At 38.4% G+C, this 27,164-nt stretch overlaps 1 protein-coding gene across 6 annotated transcripts in view; it reads right to left on the bottom strand.

The window, feature by feature from the left end:
* The window catches only part of LOC126481181 (Na(+)/H(+) exchanger beta-like), a 1,115,178-nt gene that overhangs the window by 66,232 nt on the left and 1,021,782 nt on the right, over nt 1-27,164 (bottom strand). For all 6 annotated transcript variants that reach the window (XM_050104755.1, XM_050104758.1, XM_050104760.1 and 3 more), the window contains 4 exons: nt 25,504-25,686; nt 18,628-18,709; nt 5,425-5,520; nt 3,341-3,462 (listed from right to left, as the gene is read on the bottom strand). In XM_050104755.1, the coding sequence (XP_049960712.1) occupies nt 3,341-3,462; nt 5,425-5,520; nt 18,628-18,709; nt 25,504-25,686 (483 nt within the window). The remainder of the gene's footprint in view (nt 1-3,340; nt 3,463-5,424; nt 5,521-18,627; nt 18,710-25,503; nt 25,687-27,164) is intronic.

Here is a 27,164-nt window from a genome sequence, read left to right as displayed (position 1 = left end):
AAGTGAAAATACCAGCCCGGGGGGGCCATGGTGCCAGTTTTTCTTTGAAGAAGACTTGTACATGCCGTGCGACATATGGTCATGCATTAGCCTACTGAAATGTGGCAAGTAAAATGCCTGCGAGAGGGACTATGCCTTGGGCTATAAAACCTCCCTGAATTAGCAGTTGCTGTTCAAACTGTCCTCGATACATAGGAGACAAAATCACATGTTATAGCCAATGGTGCCATAATCCATCATACTTGGCATTTGTCCATTATACTGCTCAACAATGCAGTCTGCCTGACTGTGTTCACCACAATAAAGTCTAACACATATGTTGCAATCACTGTAGGACAAGATGGAGGGGACTTATCCAAAAACACTACATTTTGTCATTCACCATGCCAGTCTAAAACATTACTGATTTTTGGTAAATGGAAGCTGATGCAATTAGATGCTTGCCAACAGTCCATCCCTCAGTAAATGGTGTCAAACATTAATGCCAACATGTCCATACCTGTTGCAAAGCTGCAATGTTGGGCCTTTGGATGAAGCTGCTCTGTTAGTTACTGCCACATGGATGAAATGTCAATCATCCTGCACTGTGATCACATTGTGTTATCCAGCACATGCTCATTTCTGTCTGTGACCCTCTTCTATCAACCAATTCCACATAGGAATCACTGTCATAACAGCACGGCCTGTGTGAACTCCAATATCAAGGTATGACAAACCTATTTTCCAGAGACTAATCATTCTGCTCCATTCAGATTCATTCACATGCTGATATTGTGCCCTTTGACACTGACAAAGCATACTATCACTAGCTTGCATGTTTCCACTTAGTTTGAGCTGTGTGAGTGTTATTTTGATTGACTGGAGGTTGATGCCCTATTGGAGGGAGGGGTAAGGTGGGGTGGAGGGGTGTTAAGGTCACCCTTGGAGGCAGTCAGGCATCGTCAGGTCGGTTTGGCAGCTTGCTGTTGTTTGGTGCAGCATAGCTTGTGTGTGTCCTGGTGCAGGGTATTATTGCTGGTGGTGTTGATACATTGTAAATGTTGCAGTACTGCAAAAATCGTATCCACCAATATTAAATTCTGTCCAGTGATTTGTGTTCAGGTGAGATGACTGTTATCTGCACTTGGGGTTGTAGTTTGATGATGTACAGAGTCCAAAGTGTGTGATCTGATCTGACATTAATGTTCACAGGCGAATGTAGCTGGCACCAAAGTTGTGAAGGTGTCCTGGTTCCCAGATGTTCTTCGTAGAATTTTTTTAATTGCTACTCCAGCATCTGTGAAAGGTGCTGGAACAGTGCTGATTTCACAGAGTCATATTTGTTGTTATTTGTGGTTGCCACAATGATGTCACTGATAATGTCTGCATTTTTGCGTAGGTGTCACAGTAATGTGACAAATTTTTCACTGTTGTCAGAAATCTTGCGGGTGGTAAATATGCAGTCAGTGATCATGAATTGCGTCATTGTTTGGTCTGGACAGAATAGTTGTAAGTCAAGGTTGAACTAAGGTATAAGGGCATGCTACTGGTGTGTGGGTGTGTTAGTGGCCATGTCAGTGATGAGTAAGGCAATTTCCTAATGTGGCATGGCTGTAACTCCATTGGGGATGTCCATAAATTATCCAACCAGATGGATCATATAGTGCAGTATGAAAAGGTTGACTGGATCTGTAAACAGCACAAAGGACTTGATAAAGTTGGAGAACATAGTAATTTGCATTTGCAGCAGTCTGTTGGACTTTGTTTACATTCGTGAACAAAGGTACTCAATAGGTCGTCCATGGGTACCCATTGTTTGGTAGCGTAGGTAGCATTTTCAAGACCAGTGGCACTAAACTGAAACAAGTTATTTGCTTGTTTCACAAGCAGCCATCGCTGAACATGTTGACATGAAGCATGGAATGGACTTTATGAAAGTCACTGTCTTGTCATACCATTTCCAGAACATTATAGTTGCAAGATGACTCCATTGTCAACAGACAGTAGCCAGTTCACAGAAAGCTTAAGGGTTTGAATTTGTTGCCTCTGGTCATTGCAGGTCATCAATGTGGATTTTATCCCAGGAAAGGATAAACCGAATTACTAACAGTGGCATGGTTATGGATAAAATGCACTTTATTGTTTACAATGGTACAACCTGCTATGCATCAACATAGATGTGAAGCTCAAAATACACTAACCTCCTTCAAGATATTCCACTCACAGCTGCTGCCATGCTGGTGAGAAAATCTGATCTTCTCTGTTGGCGCTACCACTGGCAAATCTCCCACAGAATATTTATGTTTAGATATATGGCCATGTTGTACCTTGGAGCAGTTTACCACATTTGGAAAACCTTACTTTTCTGGAGTACTTTTTTTTTACATTTCAGGAATAGACTGCAGCAAACATAAAGTGAATGCTATCAGTTCAAAGTGGAAGATGATAATATATTAAGCTTCTATTACAGGGGTCATTCGTGCCAAAAGTCTGAAAAGTGTTCCAAACTGCGATGCTCTCTCCTAGCATACTATGATTCTAAATTTTGATTTTAGCTGGAGGATATATTTAAATAATTTTCAAGTAACACTTATAACAATGGATCTTTTCAAACTTTTGAAGGGGGATGATGTGAAGAGCCTACATTGTTCTTCACATTTCTATAAAAATTCAGAATTTTAGAGTGTGCAAATTGGAGGAAATTTACAATGTTTCAGCCAATATCTTCAAATCCACTTCTTATATATGATCAGTATTGGATTGGAATCCATATCCAAACCTTTCACAGACAGTGCAGCACATGATTTGAATATTTAATTTGATCTTACTTCTCTCCAAACTTTTCAAGGTCTATATATAATACTGTATGCTGCAGACTTATGTGTTGACTGATTTTCAAGATAAATAAGAATCAATAAATAGAATATGTTGGACACATGAACTGACTGGTCAGGACTGACAAACTTGTTAGCTTCTTGTAGTGATGGACAGGAATGACTTCAATAGAAGACATCATATCTGCCACAAAATTTGCAGGAGGAATAGAGGACATAAGTGTCACATAAACCCAGACTTATTTCTCAGGTCATTGCAATGTATGAAAACCAAATGGTTCATAAGTAAACTAGGGTAGCCTGAACTATTTAATACCATTAATTGGTGCAGTAGGTTTATGTTTAAAGTTGCTAGTTTTTTAATTATCATTGTATTTACATGAAATTTTACCAATTATTATTGTTCTGTACCTGTTTTTTTTTTTTTTTGTTATTGGAAATGATATTTACAGTTTTGTTAAAAAAAACATAATTGTTCAGCATAAGAGTTAAAAATTATTATCCATAAGCATTTTTTTAAAACTTACCAAGAAACCTGCAAACTAAACATAACACAAGTGTCCACATAACAAAGCCTGTATGCCATATATGTCGATCACTCACTAGTACCATTCCTAAGAAAAGAAAAATAACAGCATCACTTGTGGAACTGAAACAAAGAAGAAAAATTATATTGATATCCAGTGATGTGTCACGTTGGAAAACAATTAATAGTGTCACTTTTTAATTTAAATATAAATACTTCTGAAACTTGCTGGTAGATTAAAACTGTGTGCCGAACCGAGACTTGAACTCAGGACCTTCCAGGAAGTTTCATATCAGCGCACACTCTGCTGCAGAGTGAAAAATCTTGTTCTATAAATACTTCTGATAGCACATCAATTTTCGCCTTTCCTGCTCCATTTACAAATGTGCTGCATGAAGAGTAATATTCAGTAAGCATCTGCTGAGGCTCAAATTTCTCCAACTCTTAGAATTTTACAGTAAAGCTCTCCATGATGTGTGAAGCTTCCTTTGTAGTATCTGACACTAAAGGTTAATGATCATCTCCTGGCCACTCTCATACTTACATTTCTCTGGATCATCTCTTTCTCCTCTATTAATCCTACCTGGTAAGGGTTGCAGACTGAAGAGCAATAATCAAGAACTGGTTGAATGGGAGTTTTGAGTAAACTACATTTCCTTAGGACTCTTCCAATTAATCTCAGTATGGCATCCATTTTTGCTATGACTAAGTCTACGTGATTGTTCCATTTTAGGTCACTCAGGATCAATACTCGCAGGTATTTCATAGTTGTTACAGTTTTCAGGGAATTATCACCAGTAGTGTAATCAAACAATAATACGTCTTCTCACGTTTTTCTGCACAGCAAGTTAAAGTGAGCAACTTCAAAGAGCTTCTGACATTATGCACCAGTTTACTGTAATGGTCCAATAATATTTCTTTGGGTGCCTTCAAATTTACTTCCGCATTTGTTAATATCACTCTCATTCTTGGACTTCTGAATTAAGCAAGTCCTTCTCAGAAGATGAATGACAGTGTTTGCAACCTTTGTTTTTGTTGTGATACACTATGAAGCATTTAAAAAAATAAATAGTCTCATTAGCCTTGCTAAGACTGTTTCTTCCATGAGCTGTTTTTGTCATGGAATAGTTTGATTTAACTATAATATTACAAACATATTAGAAAACAATGGAAACTCCAGGTAGGAACATCAACAATGTAGAAAAAGATAGATTGCTGCTTACTGTAAAGATCACACATTAAGTTGTAGACAGGCACAATTAAAAAAACACTTACACCTAACTTTTGGCCACAGCCTTCCTCAGAAAAAGAAGCGCACCATTCATCCACACAAGCAAGCACGCCTCACACACACCTCATACACATACACACACACACACACACATACACACACACACACACACACACACACACACACAACACACACACACACACACACACACACACACACACACACACCTCACAGAATGCAATTTAGCCTGAGCTATCAGAGTTTCTGGTCATGTGAGCATGAGGTGTGCTTGGTTGTGTTAGTGTTTCTCTTTCTTTTTCTGACACAGGCTGTGGTAGAAAGCTTATGTGTAAATGTCTTTTAAGTGTGCCTGTCTGCTAATTAATGTGTCATCTTTATGGTAAGTAGCAATCTATCTTCTTCTACATTGTTAACATGTTAGCTACATAGTTATTTCAACAGAAATTTCTTTCTCTTCTTCACTTCTTGGAGAAGGCTGCACAGCATATTCCAGAAGTTCATGGTGATTGTAGGCAGATAATCTTATTGCATTCTGTATAAATGGCTACTTGGAAATACATTACTCCGAAATTAAACAACTTCTTTCTGCTTCCCTCAACTGTCTACACTCTACCTTTTTCATATAAGACAACCACTCATGTCAGAATTTGATAACCCATCCTACTCCTACATGCTTAATTTGTTGTTTGGGTACCTATCAATTGCTCAATGTTTTCTCTACATGGTGAGTAATTGTCTTTAGTCATTCTATTGTTTATTGAAATTACATTCACTCAGTTTCTATCTTAAGCTATGCAAATAAGTTTAATGTAACACAAATGATGATAATTTACCTCAACATCCTTGTAAAATATTTAACTGTTGTGTATGATTTCCGTGAAATATTCTTGAGAGCATAGTGAGCCTGCACAAGACCACAGAAAGTAATACTGTAACAAACAATAATTTACTGACAATCAGTGACTTAAAATCATTACATGGCACATGTTTCAGTGACTTTATAAATGATTTCTAACCAAAGGAATAATTTGCCCACATTGAAATCAACACTAAAAAAAACTGTTACACTTACATACTATACATTACATTTTTGTGGCACATATTAATGCACTGAGTGGCAAAAAATTAGAAAATAAAATAAAATAACCCCAATTCCTTAAAAATTTGTTTAAAAGTTGAGTCAATTCTGTGACACTAATCTACTATTTTATGATAAAATATTGTGGTACAGTTGCATCTAGGTGTCTGACAATGAAATAAAAAACTGATTCTAAACAAAGTAATTCAGACACACAGCCACTTCAAGCAAATTTTGAGAAAGTTCATGAAGGTAACATTCCTCTGTTTTAGTTTTCTGCATCTCATGCTTCACTTCACAGACCTCTCTTTACATCTTCAAAAGTTTGCATTACCTATTCTTGAATAACTTTCCATTCTTTCAGGAGGGGCTCCCATAAGCCCTTCAGGGTTTCTGAATAGTTCTGCAAAGTCCTTCTCTCCCCACAATCCTACCTACTGACAATAGTATTTGCATCAGGGCTTTGAGCATGCCAAGCCATAGCAGGAATATCCACCTCATCCAAGAACTCTCACACAATTCTTACATCATGTGGGCATTTGTTATCATGCATTTGTGTAAAACAATTACTGATAAATGGACTGAAAGGCCAACATGCTCCAAAAGGATTTGCTCCACATGCTGAATTACTATAAGGCTCCCATTCTGCATGAGGATCAAATCCATCTCTGCAGTCATACTAATTCCTGCCTGCCCCATCAGAGAACCATCCCAAAAAGGGCACCTTCAATGAAAATGAGCCAGTGGCTACCTTTCCCAAGGCCTTATCCAGACCCTCTCTCTACCACCAGGTGATCACAGGGCAAACTGTGACTCACTGGTGAACAATAATTTCTCCCATCATTGCACTCTCCAACCTCTATTTTCACATGCAAACTCTAGTCAAGCTGTGTGATGCCCTATGGTGATTCTAGCACCTATAGCAGGTTTCTTGTATAGAAGATTGTCTTCTTCCAGTCTTGTCTGGACAGTTGTCTCACTAGCATTGACCCCTTGGACTTGCTGGAGTTTATTTCATGCTTTATTGGCCGTAGTGTAATGATGGTGGAGAAGAACGGTAAGTAGTGGTCATATTATGTTATGTTATGTTATGTGTTATGTGGTTTATTCATCTCATTACATACAATTTTCAAATCATTTGATTTGATGTACAGGAGACTCTCAGGCCATTTCCAGGTTTCCCTGCAGAGCCTCCAGTTTCCTTATGCCTTCTTATGGTTCTGGAAATCATGGACAGTGTATTTCTCACTGCTACATAATGCATACTGCAATCATTTTCCACCTAAGCAGTAGCTTTATCAGCAATTTCAGGACCTAATAGCATGTTTACTCTAAAAAGCTGATCACAATAATCACAGAAAGATTCTATAGACATGTGTGATTGAAAGGTGAGAAATACAAGGAACAAAAATAAGCAATAGAAGAGCAGAAAAACATTACTGCCTCACATTCAGCAATGTATCTTTCAGGTTATGTGACAAGTACCAATGCTTCACTTTTTACTCACAAAGCAATGTCAATAAATTATCGTCAACATATTCTGTCTAAAAATGGAGAATAAAATGCTACTCTTTGATTAAATACATAATTTTTTACATTTCATGCCAGTTGCTGTAGGTAACATATAAAGATAACAAAATATAGCTTGAAAATTCAAAGACAAGACTCATAACGTGGTAAACATATATAAAAAGTTATGTAATTAAACAGAGCTTGACAAAACAGATTCATATTACTTTTATTGGTGGTATTATGACTATGTGCAAAAAATTTGAGCACTTGAACAGTGAACATATTATTTATGCTTTATATTTGGATCACAGGAAGTAGAGTGAGAACCATGGAAAAATTATAAATTTAAATAGAATGTGTAGTAGTAAAGCAGTAATTATTTATCAATTAACTAGACAGGAGTAACAGTAGGTGGCCTCTGACTGGAATTCGAGAGTAGGAAAAGGGAGAGAAGGAAACATAGTAGGTGAATATGGATTGGGGGTAAGAAATGAAAGAGGAAGCCGTCTGGTAGAGTTTTGCACAGAGCATAACTTATTCATAGCTAACACTTGGTTCAAGAATCATAAAAGAAGGTTGTATACATGGAAGAAACCTGGAGATACTAGAAGGTATCAGATAGATTATATAATGGTAAGACAGAGATTTAGGAACCAGGTTTTAAATTGTAAGACATTTCCAGGGGCAGATATGGACTCTGACCACAATCTATTGGTTATGAACTGTAGATTAAAACTGAAGAAACTGCAAAAAGGTAGGAATTTAAGGAGATGGGACCTGGATAAACTGACTAAACCAGAGGTTGTACAGAGTTTCAGGGAGAGCATAAGGGAACAATTGACAGGAATGGGGGAAAGAAATACAGTAGAAGAAGAATGGGTAGCTCTGAGGGATGAAATAGTGAAGGCAGCAGAGGATCAAGTAGGTAAAAAGATGAGGGCTAGTAGAAATCCTTGAGTAACAGAAGAAATATTGAATTTAATTGATGAAAGGAGAAAATATAAAAATGCAGTAAATGAAGTAGGCAAAAAGGAATACCAACATCTCAAAAATGAGATCGACAGGAAGTGCAAAATGGCTAAGCAGGGATGGCTAGAGGACAAATGTAAGGATGTAGAGGCTTATCTCACTAGAGGTAAGATAGATACTGCCTACAGGAAAATTAAAGAGACCTTTGGAGAAAAGAGAGCCACTTGTATGAATATCAAGAGCTCAGATGGAAGCCCAGTTCTAAGCAAAGAAGGGAAAGCAGAAAGGTGGAAGGAGTATATAGAGGGTCTATACAAGGGTGATGTACTTGAGGACAATATTATGGAAATGGAAGAGGATGTAGATGAAGATCAAATGGGAGATACAATACTGCATGAAGAGTTTGACAGGGTACTGAAAGACCTGAGTCGAAACAAGGCCCCAGGAGTAGACAACATTCCATTAGAACTACTGACAGCCTTGGGAGAGCCAGTCCTGACAAAACTCTACCATTTGGTGAGCAAGATGTATGAGACAGGTGAAATAACCTCAGACTTCAAGAAGAATATAATAATTCCAATCCCAAAGAAAGGAGGTGTTGACAGATATGAAAATTACCGAACTATCAGTTTAATAAGTCACAGCTGCAAAATACTAACGCAAATTCTCTACAGACAAGTGGAAAAACTGGTAGAAGCCGAACTCGGGGAAGATCAGTTTGGATTCTGTAGAATAATACTGACCTTATGACTTATCTTAGAAGCTAGATTAAGGAATGGCAACCTATGTTTCTAGCATTTGTAGACTTGGAGAAAGCTTTTGACAATGTTGACTGGAATACTCTCTTTCAAATTCTAAAGGTGGCAGGGGTAAATTTCAGGGAGCGAAAGGCTATTTACAATTTGTACAGAAACCAGATGGCAGTTATAAGAGTTGAGGGACATGAAAGGGAAGCAGTGGTTGGGAAGGGAGTGAGACAGGGTTGTAGCCTCTCCCCGATGTTATTCAATCTGTATATTGAGCAAGCAGTAAAGGAAACAAAAGTAAAATTCGGAGTAGGTATTAAAATCCATGGAGAATAAATAAAAACTTTGAGGTTCGCCGATGACATTGTAATTTTGTCAGAGACAGCAATGGACTTGGAAGAGCAGTTGAACGGAATGGACAGTGTCTTGAAAGGAGGATATAAGATGAACATCAACAAAAGAAAAATGAGGATAATGGAATGTAGTCAAATTAAGTCAGGTGACGCTGAGGAATTAGATTAGGAAATGAGATACTTAAAGTAGTAAAGGAGTTTTGCTATTCGGGGAGCAAAATAACTGATGATGGTCGAAGTAGAGAGGATATAAAATGAAGACTGGCAATGGCAAGGAAAGCGTTTCTGAAGAAGAGAAATTTGTTAACATCGAGTATAGATTTAAGTGTCAGGAAGTCGTTTCTGAAAGTATTTGTATGGAGTGTAGCCATGTATGGAAGTGAAACATGGACGATAACCAGTTTGGACAAGAAGAGAATAGAAGCTTTCGAAATGTGGTGCTACAGAAGAATGCTGAAGATTAGATGGGTAGATCACGTAACTAATGAGAAGGTATTGAATAGGATTGGGGAGAAGAGGAGTTTGTGGCACAACTTGACAAGAAGAAGGGACCGGTTGGTAGGACATGTTCTGAGGCATCAAGGGATCACAAATTTAGCATTGGAGGGCAGCGTGGAGGGTAAAAATCATAGAGAGAGACCAAGAGATGAATACACTAAGCAGATTCAGAAGGATGTAGGTTGCAGTAAGTTCTGGGAGATGAAAAAGCTTGCACAAGATAGAGTAGCATGGAGAACTGTATCAAACCAGTCTCAGGACTGAAGACCACAACAACAACAACAACAGCAATAGTTTATGGTTTCTTTAGACCTAATTTGAATACTGTATTCTCCCTCTTAGTTAATACATTCCTTACTTCTTCATTGACTTCAAAGCTCAACACATAATATTTAACAGTGTCTATTGCTTCAACAGCTTTTGATATTGTAGGAACAGGCCAAGATTGTGGTTCATCTTCACTTTCTTCTTGTTTCTCCGCCATCTGTTCCTGCAGGACTTCATCACTTGTCATGCACCATCAGGTGGCAATATGTCCATTACATGCAACATATGCATTGAAGCTAATGTTCAGAGTTTTCTTCTTGTCCCATTATTTGCTGCCTTGTTCAGTTGTAATACCTTTTCTTCTGGTGTGATATCTTCTGTAAGCATCTGATGAATGCCAGGCTTGAAGCAGTTTGAGATTGTGGATTCTTGCATGAAATCCCAGGCACTTCTTACAAAATACATAGTGTTCAAGATCGTTACATTTCTCATTGCAGAACAAAGAAAGGCACACGTATCTTCCTATATTTTTCTTTCAGTCAATTTATAATGCCTTGGTCAAATGGCTGGAAGTAGCTTACACAGTTGGGAGGAAGAGACACATTTGTATTGCATAGCTGTGACTTAATTTAGGGATGCACTGCATGTTAGTCAATAAACAGGATGACTTTCCTATTTCTAACATACAGCCTCACATCCCAGGCATGCAAGAAATGTTTGAATATAGTTGTTGTTACTAATGCTTTTGCATTAGATGCATATTTACATGGAAATGTCAACAAATTTTTGAAACATCATGGACTCTTCACCTTTTCAGCTATTAGTGGCACCAGTTTTTCTGTTTGACTTTCAATATAACATGATAAGACAGTTAGCCACTTTTTACTAAATTTTCTCCCATAGTATTTAGCACCTTGCCAGGCAGAAGGTAAAAAAATAGTCCATTTTATATGCATTACAAACTTCATTGGGGCTGTACCTTTCTATAACTGATGGAAAAGTGTTTTTCCATGACTGAACAGTGCCAATGTTTACACTTCCAGGATTACCTTGAACATATTTCTTCAGTAAATTGTGTCAGTAACTTTCAATATAACCACTGGATACTCTGAAATCTGTGAGTTCCACCTTTTGTACCAAATACACTAACGTGTGAAACTTAAGAATGAAAGTCACATTTACAAGATGTGTCACAGTCAAATAACAAAGCTCAATGAAACTTGGACTATACATAAAAAGAACTGCTACATTACAGTACAGAAGGTAACTGCAAGAAATGCCCAATAAGATGATCAGAAGTTATACTTTTATTCACAAACAATAATTACCCTGAAGTCATCTCAATTTATAGTGATCTCCTGGACATTATAAAAGATGAGACATCAATCTTAATAGGGTGTGTGACCACCACAGACAGCAAAGCATGCTGGTCACGAGGCTGGTAAAGAGTTCTTATGGTAGGGCATTCCATTCCTCCAGCAGTCTGGTTGACAGCTGTTAGATAGTCATCAGTGCATGTAGACATGCTGCAATACATCTTCCCAATGCATCCCACACTTGCTTAATGGAATACACAATGGGTCAGTGAGCAGACCTGTCCATTTGCCAAATATCCTCTGGTTCCAACACCTTCTCCACTTGCACTGTCCAATTTGGTTGCAATTTGTCATTCATAAAAATGAAGTCAGAGCAAAATGCAACCCTGAAAAGAAGCACATGGGGAAGGAGTACAGTGTCACAATAACATTGAGCAGTGAATGTACTGTGCTCAAAGATTTGGAGGCCAATACACCCATTCAACATTATGCCTCTCCATATCGTAACACTGAAACCACTAAAAGAATCATGTTCATTAAAGTTCCTGGGTACATTACTTATGGTGAAAGGAGGCAATATGCCCATAAGTTTTGCAGACCAGTGTATATTGCTTTAGCAAGAATCAAAGTACCATCAACTGAAATATTTGAAGCATGAGATTGTTTTACTCACTTGATTAGCATGTTTTCCAGTTCTGGAAACTGACCTTCATATACTTATTTTTGTTTACTGTGTTCTTCTCCAGACATGCTGTTTTAATTATTTTTTGTTTGCTCACTACTGTATTTAATATGGAGGAATGTTCAGTTTTTGTGGAATATCAACACACTTCATCTGTGAATTTTTGCCCACTTCCTGAATAGCGGTCCACGTTTCTTTGTTTATTAACTGTCTCACTGTCTTTTTGTCCATGCTATATTGTTGCACCGTACGACACAAAAAAATCATGCACTGAGATTCAGTCACTAAATATGAACGAGGAACATTAGAAACTGTCTTACACAATGATAAATATATGGTTTATTGTCTGACTGCTACAACTTCATGCCTGCCAAAGATTGGTACTTGTTGGTAGATCTCAGAAGCCGTCGGAGCTACCACCAACTTATTCAAACTAGTTTCATATGTCATATCTACTGAAGCAAATGATACATACGACACATGAAGTTGCCAGCACTGAACAGTAAAGGGTCCCCATGCATTTCCTCACCCCATGGCTGCAAACGTCCTACTCCAACCATTCCTAGATCTCTCTGCGGCAAAGATGACAGCTACCAAATGGTAATAATACTGCAAAATTTGAACACACTAAGTAGTGTGGGAGAACATATGAATGATTCATTTTAATATGCATTTAACACAATTGGTAATGAGGAATGTGCTAATGAGATTCCATTGTACACACCTGTGCCACTGTGGCTACACTGACTGTTTACCCGGGACTGCCCAGTCAGACGTGCATTAAGGAAGAGAGAGACATGTGTGGCTATGAGAGGGAGAGAATAATAGGTGACAGGAGAAGACAGACAGAGGCATTTGGATTTATTTTATAACGGTCACCAAATTAACAGGGTGGAATCAGAGAGAGAGAGAGAGAGAGAGAGAGAGAGAGAGAGAGAGAGATTATGCAAGGAGAAGTATAATGTTGGGACAGAAGAGGAATAGTGTGGAAAATGACAGTGAACAGTAGACAACTGGTAGGTTGTCTTCCCATATATAATATAGCATAGTAATATCAGCAACACTGACATCTGATTTGATTGGTTTCACACATAGCCCTACATTTCATCAGAAGGAAAATGCCTGTGACTATTGTACAGTAGAAAATCCATTTATCAACTATCAAGATGAAAGTGCAATTTGTTCATCGGTCTGTAAAGATTCTTCAGTTTTATCAGTGTGTTAGGATAACTCCTGCTTCCCACTCTATAATTGGTGTCAACAGTTGTCAAAGCTATAGAGGAGATATTTTTTAATGTAGAATAAATGATAGCTGTCAAACTTGAGGTATTGATAGTGGTTGGTACATTTGATACAGAGCTTTTCATGGCAGCATCTGAGAGGTGCAAACCAACACCCAGGGACTAACTCATCAAAATGAGAAGAGCCAGGTAAGTGAATTTGAGAGTATAATTGGATGTTATGAAGAAACAAAGAGTAGAGGTCATCCTTGCAATATGTCCAGATCATAAATATATCACCAATGAATCTCAACAAATTGAGGAATTTAAGGCATTGGTCTGAGAGGATGGATTATTAATGGTGACCCACACATAGGTTCACACAGAAAGATGCCACGTAAGTACCCAAGGCTCTTCCACAATTTTTTGTAGATTTATCCTTCAAAGGAGGAATAACTATGGGTTGGAATGTGGATTAGGAAGAATGTGATAGTTTTGGTATTGTAATAATAAGATAGTGTTCTATGACAGCAATATCATGTTTATAGTGATATTCATGTATAGGGTACAGTATCCATGGTGACATATAAACTTCAAGAATTTTAATTCTCTTTCCTTTAGGTATAGCATTGAAAAACTGTCTTTTCCATCTCTTACCATTTTACACTAATCTTTTCCTCCTTTGTATGTTTATCACACCTACCACACATTTATTGTAATCTTTGTCTGCTAATGCAATTTTCCCCTTACATCTCTTGCCATTTACAACTGAACTATTCCCAGATGCCTTAGAATATGTCCCCTTAATCTGCCCCTTCTTGTAGTAAAAGTCTTAGCAGCATTTTAATGCCAAGACAACAATATACAGTGACAAAGTTCAAGAGTTGTAGTGTAACAAAGTTGAAAAGATCTGAAGGTAACCCACAATGGCCAAAACTAGTATTTACATTTATTAAATTGCAACCATGATTGAAATAAATAATCAGCTACAACTTTTATCTTTGTTGTGCTTATCCTTCACCTAAATTCAGAAAAGAGGGTCTTATCCTTCACCCTAGTTCAGAAATGAGGGTAGTGTTGATGGAGGGGTGTGGGGGTAGGGGGGGGGAGTAATAGAGAGTGATGGGGGAGGGGGGAGAAGGGAGGGAGGGAGTGGGAAAGAGAGAGGGAGGGAGGTGGAATGGGGAGGAGAAGAGACAGAAATGGGAGTTGGCAGAATGCAAACAAGTGTAAGAGATATGCTTCAAGTACCCATGTAACACAGTATTAAATACAGACAGATCACACTTAACATTTTATTTGATTTGATGTGTAGGACAACCAACTCCATTGTTTTAATTCTTTGCCTTATTACAGAATAATATTCAGAGGAATTTCTCCAAGACTGGGTAAACTTTTTCAGCAACTAAAAATGAGTTCTGCAAGTGCTCTGTGGAATCTGTTATTTGTAATATTACAGTGATTTGTTTTTATGATACTAGAGATTTTAAGGCTGTGTCTGTAAATGCACCAATTGATCCAATAAATTTTTTTCAAGGAATTATGAAACTATGACAGAAAATAATTTTCAGTAGGTATCTCCTGCCCACACAAAATCATGTAGAAGGACTATGCAATTGGCAATAAAAGCTTTTAAAAATTTTACACCTCACCGTAGTACAGCAAGCTCATGAAATAAAGGCATGCAAAAACAATGAAATGAGTTTCTCATAAACTACACATTTACTAGATCAACTTAATTTTTAGTGTCTTAAACTTCAATATTAATTACTACAGCCAAAAGATATTTTTTTTCTAAATAATCTGGATAGCAGAAAATAAATTGTTTGGATCACTGTGCAATCCTTAACAAATTACTAGTGACAAATTAATTATTAGTACCATGCAAATGGCATACTTTATTGAATAACTTATTTGAGGTCGGAAAGGAAAGAATCATTTATCAAACCACAACAGAAGAAAATATAGTCCACCTTCTCTCATGCCCCCCCCCCCCCCCCCCATGAACCATGGACCTTGCCATTGGTGGGGAGGCTTGCGTGCCTCAGCGATACGGATAGCCGTACCGTAGGTGCAACCACAACGGAGGGGTATCTGTTGAGAGGCCAGACAAACGTGTGGTTCCTGAAGAGGGGCAGCAGCCTTTTCAGTAGTTGCAAGGGCAACAGTCTGGATGATTGACTGATCTGGCCTTGTAACAATAACCAAAACGGCCTTGCTGTGCTGGTACTGCGAATGGCTGAAAGCAAGGGGAAACTACAGCCGTAATTTTTCCCGAGGGTATGCAGCTTTACTGTATGATTACATGATGATGGCATCCTCTTGGGTAAAATATTCCGGAGGTAAAATAGTCCCCCATTCGGATCTCCAGGCAGGGACTACTCAAGAGGATGTCGTTATCAGGAGAAAGGAAACTGGCGTTCTACGGATCGGAGCGTGGAATGTCAGATCCCTTAATCGGGCAGGTAGGTTAGAAAATTTAAAAAGGGAAATGGATAAATTGAAGTTTGATATAGTAGGAATTAGTGAAGTTCGGTGGCAGGAGGAACAAGACTTCTGGTCAGGTGACTACAGGGTTACAAACACAAAATCAAATAGGGGTAATGCAGGAGTAGGTTTAATAATGAATAGGAAAATAGGAATGCGGGTAAGGTACTACAAACAGCATAGTGAACACATTATTGTGGCCAAGATAGATACGAAGCCCACACCTACTACAGTAGTACAAGTTTATATGCCAACTAGCTCTGCAGATGACGAAAAAATTGAAGAAATGTATGATGAAATAAAAGAAATTATTCAGATTGTAAAGGGAGAGGAAAATTTAATAGTCACGGGTGACTGGAATTCGAGTGTAGGAAAAGGGAGAGAAGGAAACATAGTAGGTGAATATGGATTGGGGCTAAGAAATAAGAGGAAGCCGCCTGGTAGAATTTTGCACAGAGCACAACATAATTATAGCTAACAGTTGGTTTAAGAATCATGAAAGAAGGTTGTATACATGGAAGAACCCTGGAGAAACTAAAAGGTATCAGATAGATTATATAATGGTAAGACAGAGATTTAGAAACCAGGTTTTAAATTGTAAGACATTTCCAGCGGCAGATGTGGACTCTGACCACAATCTATTGGTTATGACCTGTAGATTAAAAATGAAGAAACTGCAAAAAGGTGGGAATTTAAGGAGATGGGACCTGGATAAACTGAAATAACCAGAGGTTGTACAGAGTTTCAGGGAGAGCATAAGGGAACAATTGACAGGAATGGGGGAAAGATATACAGTAGAAGAAGAATGGGTAGCTTTGAGGGATGAAGTAGCAAAGGCAGCAGAGGATGAAGTAGGTAAAAAGATGAGGGCTAGTAGAAATCATTGGGTAACAGAAGAAATACTGAATTTAATTGATGAAAGGAGAAAATATAAAAATGCAGTAAATGAAGCAGGCAAAAAGGAATACAAACGTCTCAAAAACGAGATCGACAGGAAGTGCAAAATGGCTAAGCAGGGATGGCTAGAGGACAAATGTAAAGATGTAGAGGGTTATCTCACTAGGGGTAAGATAGATACTGCCTACAGGAAAATTAAAGAGACCTTTGGAGAAAAGAGAACCACTTGTATGAATATCAAGAGCACAGATGGAAACCCAGTTCTAAGCAAAGAAGGGAAAGCAGAAAGGTGGAAGGAGTATATAGAGGGTCTATACAAGGGCGAGGTACTTGAGGACAATATTATGGAAATGGAAGAGGATGTAGATGAAGATGAAATGGGAGATACGATACTGTGTGAAGAGTTTGACAGAGCACTGAAAGACCTAAGTCGAAACAAGGCCCCGGGAGTAGACAACATTCCATTAGAACTACTGACAGCCTTGGGAGAGCCATTCCTGACAAAACTCTACCATCTGGTGAGCAAGATGTATGAGACAGGCGAAATTCCCTCAGACTTCAAGAAGAATATAATAATTCCAATCCCAAAGAGAGCAGGTGTTGGCAGATGTGAAAATTACCGAACAATCAGTTTAATACGTCACAGCTGCAAAATACTAACGCGAATTCTTTACAGACAAATGGAAAAACTCGTAGAAGCCGACCTCGCGGAAGATCAGTTTGGATTATGTAGAAACACTGGAACATGTGAGGCAATATTGACCTTACGACTTATCTTAGAAGAAAGATTAAGGAAAGGCAAACCTACGTTTCTAGCATTTGTAGACTTAGAGAAAGCTTTTGACAATGTTGACTGGAATACTCTCTTTGAAATTCTAGAGGTGGCAGGGGTAAAATTCAGGAAGCGAAAGGCTATTTACAATTTGTACAGAAACCAGATGGCAGTTATAAGAGTCGAGGGACATGAAAGGGAAGCAGTGGTTGGGAAGGGAGTGAGACAGGGTTGTAGCCTCTCCCCGATGTTGTTCAATCTGTATATTGAGCAAGCAGCAAAGTCAACAAAAGAAAAATTCGGAGTAGGTATTAAAATTCATGGAGAAGAAATAAAAACTTTGAGGTTCGCCGATGACATTGTAATTCTGTCAGAAACAGCAAAGGACTTGGAAGAGAGCAGTTGAATGGAATGGACAGTGTCTTGAAAGGAGGATATAAGACGAACATCAACAAAAGCAAAACAAGGATAATGGAATGTAGTCGAATTAAGTCGGGTGATGCTGAGGGAATTAGATTAGGAAATGAGACACTTTAAGTAGTAAAGGAGTTTTGCTATTTGGGGAGCAAAATAACTGATGATGGTCGAAGTAGAGAGGATATAAAATGTAGACTGGCAATGGCAAGGAAAGCGTTTCTGAAGAAGAGATATTTGTTAACATCGAGTATAGATTTAAGTATAAGGAAGTCATTTCTGGAAGTATTTGTATGGAGTGTAGCCATGTATGGAAGTGAAACATGGACAATAAATAGTTTGGACAAGAAGAGAATAGAAGCTTTTAAAATGTGGTGCTACAGAAGAATGCTGAAGATTAGATGGGTAGATCACATAACTAATGAGGAAGTATTGAATAGGATTGGGGAGGAGAGAAGTTTGTGGCACAACTTGACCAGAAGAAGGGATAGGTTGGTAGGACATGTTCTGAGGCATCAAGGGATCACCAATTTAGTATTGGAGGGCAGCGTGGAGGGTAAAAATCGTAGAGGGAGACCAAGAGATGAATACACTAAGCAGATTCAGAAGGATGTAGGTTGTAGTAGGTACTGGGAGATGAAAAAGGTTGCACGGGATTGAGTAGCATGGAGAGCTGCATAAAACCAGTCTCAGGACTGAAGACCACAACAACAACATTCTCTCATGGATGGAACTGACCACATCTTCTAAATTCTCAAGTAGCACAAGAAGGTCATAAATTGGAAACAATCAAGAAGCACTGCAACATTTATGACCTGTTCTTACCTTATGATTCCTGAAAAGTGCACTAATTCAGCTGTAATGTAGGAGAGGTATGCAACTCCCAGCACAGCAAGAGGTTCCACAACTGAAAATCAAAATAAATTCTATAATGTTAATGTAGACACCCAACAATTTCCTTTCTGTAAGTATATGAACAGAACTACATATTTTAAAGTTATTGTTCCCTAATAATATTTTATGCTGTGCTCTACTCTACATAGATTAACAACAAGAAATAAGAAAATAAAATAAACATGTGTCTTTTAATTGTGCCTGTATGCAACTTAATGTATATTCATTGTGGTACATAGCAATCCATCTTTCCCTACATTGTACATACCTTTGGTGCAGCTATATGCTCCATGCACATGTGAAAACCCCCAGCAAAACTCACACTCCAAATTTAGAAATGAATGTGTATACAAAATACATATTTATACAATTCAATGTGTATACAAAATACAATATTTACATATTGTGTCACAAGAATGAATCCTAACATTAGAAGTGCAATGTTCTGCTAAATAAGTCTTGAGAAAGACATAAATGAGGGGAGGTTTGGTGCCACTTATTTAGTCATTTTCACTGCATCATTATATTTACAATTACCTAAGCATCTTCCCAGACAAGCAATCTCTAAAGAAGCTTCAGGTCAAGACAGTAGGGGGAGGAGTGGTTGCATGAAATATTTAAAGCCATTTCAGATGAACTTTGCCAGTAATCATGTCCACTGATTTAAAGAAACCCAAATTAGGAATACCAAGAAGATGACTTGAAACCTACTCCTGAATATGAGTCTAGCACATTACTATTATGTTCCCTTGCTTGGTGTGCTTACTCTCAAAAGATGACAGAGTTGAAAAATTAACAAAACCTTATGGGTTTGAAAATGTGTACAAGAGATTGTGGAAAATGAAAGCTTTTTGTACTCTGTGAGCATAACTTTATTGGAAGTTTACTGACTATATAATATTCAACAATGGCAAATCCAGGATAGAATGAAACAATATTAGGAAAAGGGTAGTTGCTGCTCAGCATGTAGTAGAAATACTGAGTCATACATGTAGTAGAAATACTAAGTCATACATCGGCTATCATAAAATGTGCTTCTGGTCAACAAGGCCTCTGTTGGAGAATATACACACTCTGATCTTTCCACTAACACCCCACCCTCTGTCTAAGCTCCTGACTGCACCTAGCCCTCTCTCCACATCATTCTTATATGCTACAACAAGCAAAAATGTTCCGTACCCACCCCTACCCTGCCATCTCTCCCCTTTCGCATCCCAGCCTCCTCCTTATCCCCACCACCAGGGTGTGTCTCCCATCATGCACTGCTGCTCACATTGTGGCCTCAGCAACCAGAAACTGTGCTCATGTGTGTGTGTGTGTGTGTGTGTGTGTGTGTGTGTGTTCTGTCTCCCATGAAGGCTTTGTTGGCTGAAAGCTCATTTTCTGACAATCTTTTTGTTGTGCCTGTCTATGACTCATCATCTCCACTATATGGTGAGTAGCAACTAACCTTTTCATAATACTGAAATTCTTATAAGAGTAGTGGTGTGGTATACACATTAAAGTTGTTAAGATGACCCATCTCAGTGCTGACTGCTGCAGAGTGAAAAATTTCATTCTGGGGAAAAAAATCTTTAAGATATGTGTAACAGTTCCGACCTGCATCACTCTGGAAACTGAGTGGGTGGAGAAAGATTACTGTCAATCACTGTGGTGCCATTATCTACATGGGGCTTTTCACCGGGAGTACACTCTGATGGGACCCTGCCAAAATCTGCATACTAGGTCCATTCAAAAAATTCTGGAACTTTCATAATTTCACACCAATGGAGTGCTGGAGCAAAATGTGGTTGACATCCTTGCACACATCCATATTTAATGAGAAACTGTCAGAAGTTTCTCTGTTGTATGTCTGTTAGTTATTGTTCAGTGCTGTGTTTTTTTGAGTAGAATGATGTGTTACACAGTCTGCAAATTTCAAGGTGGCAGAGTTAGTGGAACAATGCTACTGCATTAAATTTTGCATGAAACTCAAGAAAAACTTTGCAAAGACACACCAAATGATACAGAAAACCTGTGGTGATGAGTGCTTAAGCTGTATTTGGTGTTACAAATGGTTCACATGGTTTAAAAATGGCTGGATGGAAGTTAAGGGTGACCCTCATTCGGAATGTCCTTAGACGTTTGTCAACAGGGTACATATCAGGAATGTAAACAAAATTGCATGTACCAATTGAAGGCTGACTGTCTGAGAGATGGCAGAAGAATGTAACATTTCAGTTGGATCATGTCATTAAATCCTGTGAGAAGGAAATGGCCTGAAATGTGGCGAGACAATTGACGGCTCTTGCATCCTGATAATGTGCTTGTACAGTCATCCCTGCAGAGTTATCAGGAGCTAATGATAGCAATGTTGCAGACACAACAAACGTTAGCAATTGTAACAGGAATGTTTTCTGTGCCACCCATATTTACAGCTTTCTCACCATTTAACAAATGAAGATAAGAGTAAGAGGCTTAGTGCTAGTGATTGCAATTCCATTTTACAGATTTCTGACACAGGAATAGAAAAGGCTACATTCTTGTCAGGATATCTAAAGCTGTATCATCTGATATGAAAACTTGAACCCTTAACATATCCAGTAGCACTTGAGTTGCCTGGAGTACTTTCTTAATTACAAGAACATGTTTTTATGAGGAAACATGTTATTGCAGCCAGAAAAGAATTTGGCAACAGAAAAAGGGCCCCACTCCCCCTATGCAGACTGGGTCACCAGCCTACAGGGATTAAGTGTTACCGCTACTTTTGTTGTGGCCTTCAGTCCAAAAACTGATTTGATGCAACTCTCCATGTTACTCTATCCTGTGCAGGCGTCTTCATTGCAACCAACATCCTTTTGAACTTATTTACTGTATTCGTCTCTTGGTCTTCCTTTTGCAATTTTTACCTCACACATTTTCCTCCAATACTAAATTGATGATCCCTCGATGTCTCGCAATGCATCCTATAAACTGATCCTTTCTTTTAGTCAAGTCATGGCATAAATTTCTTTTCTCCTCAATACTATTCAGTGCTCCCGTAATGAGTACCTTATATACTGATCTAATTTCAGCATTCTTCTGTTGCACCAACTTTCAAAAGCTTGTGTTCTTTGCTTGTCTGAAGTGTTTATAGTGCATGTTTCACATCCATACAAGGCTAGCTACACTCCACAAAAATAGCTTCAGAAAAGTCTTCCTAAGACTTAATCTATATTTAATGTTAACAAATTTCTCTTTTTCAGTAACCTTTTTAGTGTCATGGCCCATCTACATTTCATATCTTCCCTACTTCAGCCATCATCAATTATTTTTTTGTCCAAATTGCAAAACTCATCAATTACTTTTAGTGTCTCATTTCCTAATCTAATTTCCTCAGCATCACCTGATTTCATTCTACTACATTTCATTAACATTATATTTCATTTCTTAATATCCATCTGAGATCCTTCTTTCAAGACACAGTCCATTCCATTTCACTGCTATTCCAAATCCTTTGCTGTCTCTTGACAGAATTACAATAATATCAGCTAACCTAAAAGCTTTTATTTCCTCTCCCTGACCTTTAATTCCTTCTCCAAGTTTTTCTTTGGTTTGTTTTACAAACTGAGTAACTTTATTCAGTAAAACTGACCTTGCAGTGGTATATTTTTGAATTCTCTCAAATACAGGATCACAAGTGTACCTTGTGCTCAATGCACCATATGGTCTCTACTATTATAACTGGTTGTCTATCATTATCTCATCATCCCCTGGCATTTTCTAGTGTTTTATGGATCATCTACTACAAGGTATTCCATATTGTGCCATATATCTTGGTTTTGGATACAATTCCAGAGGACTGCATGCATAATTTCAAACTCTTGCTCCAGAGGGCTGTTTTTGTGTCACTACTCAGGTGGCACTTGTCATTTGGAGTACCATGCCAGAATCCTGCATTTAAGCTGGCCTAGTGCCAATCTGAGGCATATGTAATTTGAAACATTACTTATACAGTGACATTGTATGCTGGCCGATCTGTTTACGTATGTTTACTTTTGGACTCTGTTAGCAGACGACTGAAATCAGGCACTGCTGTCCAAGATGTATCCAGACATATCTTTGCTAGTCATTGGGGCTCAGTACAATGCAGGACTTATCACTGATTACATTCTACTCCAGTCAATGTGATTTAAAGTGGACCGAGCGAGGTGGCGCAGTGGTTAGCACACTGGACTCGCATTCGGGAGGACGATGGTTCAATCCCATCTCCAGCCATCCTGATTTAGGTTTTCTGTGATTTCCCTAAATCGTTTCAGGCAAATGCCGGGATGGTTCCTTTGAAAGGGCACGGCCGATTTCCTTCCCAATCCTTCCCTAACCCGAGCTTGCGCTCCGTCTCTAATGACCTCGTTGTCGACGGGATGTTAAACACTAACCACCGCCACCATTTAAAGTGGAGACATGTCTGGAGATGCCCTAGACAGTCTGGGTACCATTTCTTTCCCTAGCAGGACTGCTTTGGTTGTCATCTACAGTACCCTTACAGCATAGCAGCATGTTGATAATATTCAATGCCCTGTTCTGTTGCCCTTTGGGGAAAGCCATCCTGGGCTTACATTTCAGCAAGATATTGCCCTCCCACACATGGCAAGAGTTTCTATGGCTAGTTGTATGTTTGCCAAACCATACCTTGGCAGTGAGGTCACCAGATCTCTTCCCAACTGAGAATTTTAGGAGCATTATGGGCAGGGCCCTCCAAGCAGCCCAGAATTTTGATAATCTAAAGTGGCAATTGGACAGAATTTGGCATGGTATCCCTCAGGAGCTCATCCAACAGCTCTGCTAATCAATGCCAAGCTGAATAACTGCTTGCATAAAGGCTAGACATGGACCAATGCATGAGTGACCTGCTCAATTCATGAAGCTCTTTCTCCTTAATAAATCATCCATTTTTTTCTGAAATTGTAATCATTTGTTTGTATGTGCATGTACATCATATCTATCAATTACCTTCCTATTCTGGCAGTTCCTTTGTGGTCATGCAGTAAAAAGTGTATTTCAGCCTAAGGTTGCACAAATGGTATCATTACCATTTTTAATATATTACCACATCATCACCATTGATTTAATTGTGTTACATAGTAACTCAGTAACTGAAGTGGCCTGGAGAGGTACTCAGAGAGAAAACATCTCTTTTGAGGCTGAAATACATAATAATAAATTTAAAATGTTCTTAATATGTACTATTTCATAAAATCAATCAACCAACAAGAATCAACAATAACATAGCCTTATTAAATACAATGGAAAATTTCATGAACAACTGATAATCATATTGCAATATGATGCCTAAATGAATAAATCTGTCGGTGTCAATAAAGTAAAATGTAATTGAAATTTACAAATGCATAGTACACATATATGATTCATAATCAGTAAGCAAAACAAGTACATTTTCAAATATGATATAGATATTTGAGTTACAAGGAGTTCTGAAAAATCTATGTTTCACTTTTTGTAGCGTAATGATTTTTAGTATTTATCTCCCAAATGCTGCCTCTTTTACACCTCAAAATAACTACTGAAGGCTAGGGGGCTCAGTGGTACAGTGCTGACCACAAATCCAAAGGTCTTCCATTCAGTCACAGAATTTATGTCTGTCACTTATCACTTGATTCACCTCTGGCAGTGTTTGTTGACATGAAACATGCCAAATTACACCATGGTTTGGAATCCACATTAAATTTTAGCTCCCCCAATAAGTGGATTGAGTAAGTCAGGTCAAGTGTTGGAAGAAGTCAATGGCAATCCATTAGAACAATGACTAGTGATGCACTGTGCTGTTGAAAACAACTTTGGATTGATGACAGCTGTACTTTACGTATACAGGGTGTCCCAGGAGGAATGATTAATATTCAGGGATACAACAGGAATGATCGTTCAAAACAAAAAAAGTGTAATAAACACAGGCTCTAAAATGCATTCCTTAAGACTGTGAGCACCTGTTCACCTTCACTAATGTGAAACCCATTTCTTCTACTGAACAGGTGCTCGTAGCTCTTAAGGTTTCCATTTATTAGACCTCATTTTCTTTTGTTTTGGTCCATACTACCTCCTCTCAAAATGTTGAAAGCAAAGAGCTTGTAGCAGAAGAGAACTGTTTCAGAATATTGAGGATGAAGAAATGCTCATAGCTCACAAAGTATGCATTTTAAAGCCCAAATCAAACAATGGGCAATCCAAGATCTCCTCACCTTGTCCTGTATCCCCCACCATTACCCCACTATCCCTCTCCCTCCCGACCACAGCCTTTTCCTTACCCCTACCATCCAGTTTGCCTCTCCCATCATGCACTGCTGCTCGCAGTATGGCCTTGGCAGCCAGAGACTGTGCTCAGCTGTGTGAGTTGCATTTGTGTGTGTGTGTGTGTGTGTGTGTGTGTGTGTGTGTGTGTGTGTGTGCGTTGTCTGTTCTGATGAAGGCCTGTTTGCTCAAAAGCTTTGTTTGACAGTCTTTTTGTTGTGCTCATCTGCAACTCAGCATCTTCACTATATGGTCACTTTGGAGTCCAAGTTTACTAGACCTTTTTGCTTTAAATGACGATTCCTGTCATATCTCTGAACTCCTGGGACACCCTGATTTGAGATCTCTGTTGTGTGCTGCTTCTTTCCATAGTGCTGATTTCCCAATTCCTTTTTTAGTTTTGTTTTTATTTTGTAAAGAATCTGTCTTCTACAAAAAGTGACTGTGACCACTAACTCATTGTGCAGAGTATCATAACATACTGAAAATATTGTTGCTCATTTATGAACAAGCCTATACATAAATATTACTAGAAAAACAAACCTCTGACATCTGTTGTGCTTCTTGTCAGAAGAGCAGTGATCAGGCCAAAGATAATACCAACAGTTGCACCTCCCAAGCTGACTGTGAAGAAGGCAAGAGCTGCAAGAGCAAATTGTTCAGGTGGAACAACTGGCATCTCACAAAATGTGACCATTGTATTGTACAACACCACTGTCACAGCATCTGAAATTGTGGAATGAAATTAATATTACAGGAAGGTGCATCAGATAATTAATATTACAATATACATGTTGTACATTCTGTCTGTTCCAAAATATAAGTGATCATCTTTTAGTGCACTTTCAAGCATTCTATGAGGGCATCACCAGTACAAGCTATCCACTTGAAAGAGAGGCCCTGCCAAAGTTTGCAAATTATGAAGAGAAGATTTTATTGTCCTTAGATATCATTGATTAATATTGTATAATGCAGAGGTTTTCAATTGTATGTTGATGATTTATATCATATAAATCCTCTCTTGCCTAACACAAGCTCCTCTAAATTCTACAGGTAAAAACTGCCCCTAGAACACAATCCAAGTCCCAGCATGCTTTTCTCTGAATGCATCACCAAAAAACATTTTTTTCAAAAATACATCTCTAAAGAAGATTACAAAATTAATCAGGTCACTAAAAAGTTGTGATTCTGCTGGCTGTGATGGTGTTCCTAGCAGAATATTAAAATTTAGATATTATTATCCCGTAAGCTATCTTTGTAATCAATCAATGACTCAGAATATACTTCCCATCAGTCTATATTTCCTAAGACACTTAAACGTCTATGGTAACACCTGCAGAACTGGAGATAAGCCAAGCGCCTCTAATCACCAACTGTTTCACTCCTTCCTGTCTCTTCATTATGTTGAGAAAGTGTCGTATGACTGGCTACTGATGCATTTAACTGAGCAGAGCTTGTTAACTAGCTCAAGTGAAGCACTGGTGGGGATAAACATGAAAAAATATCCTATTGGTATTTTGTGGCCTAACAGAAGGTCTTTGACTGTGTGGATCATAAAATTCTTCTTTGCATTACTGGCATTCCTGTAGTAAAAAACAGAGGGTCTCGTAGACATAATGCATCACAAGCATGAAACTAACCTCATAATTAGAAAAATAAAACATGTAGGGTCCCACAAGGCACATTCCTGGGCCCAATATTGTTCCTAACCTACATAAATGATTTTAAATTACTTTAAAATGTAACATAATGTAAATATCAATCACTGATTAAGCTTCAGGCTTATTCCAACTGGATGACTACTGCCTACATGGCAGTACGAGGGATGGTATATGATCTGGAGTATGTGATCAACACGTTGCCAATCCCTTCAGCTGTTATTGCCAGTAGATGAATCCTGATGATGTTGCTTGTTTATTCTAGCAGCGCCTCATTTGCCATCACAAGGGCTGACTGGATTCTGTACCAGACCTCGCCACCTCAGAAAAAAATCTGAGAAGCTGCCAAGAATTGAACCTGGATACTTCCACACAGTAGTCAGTGATGTTAACCATTTTATTGTGGAGTCTTTAAAGGGTTGTTCAAAAACTAATATTCACTGGCAAGTATACCAATCAAGAGCCCAAACTCAAACTTTGGAGACATAGCTCAGATGATAGCTAAACCAAGTTGTAAGTTATTCTAAGGTAACAGTTTATTTCCTG

Source organism: Schistocerca serialis, chromosome 5 (genome assembly GCF_023864345.2).
Source record: "Schistocerca serialis cubense isolate TAMUIC-IGC-003099 chromosome 5, iqSchSeri2.2, whole genome shotgun sequence".
Taxonomy (NCBI): Eukaryota; Metazoa; Arthropoda; class Insecta; order Orthoptera; family Acrididae; genus Schistocerca; species Schistocerca serialis.
This window is presented reverse-complemented; position numbering and strand designations above follow the sequence as displayed.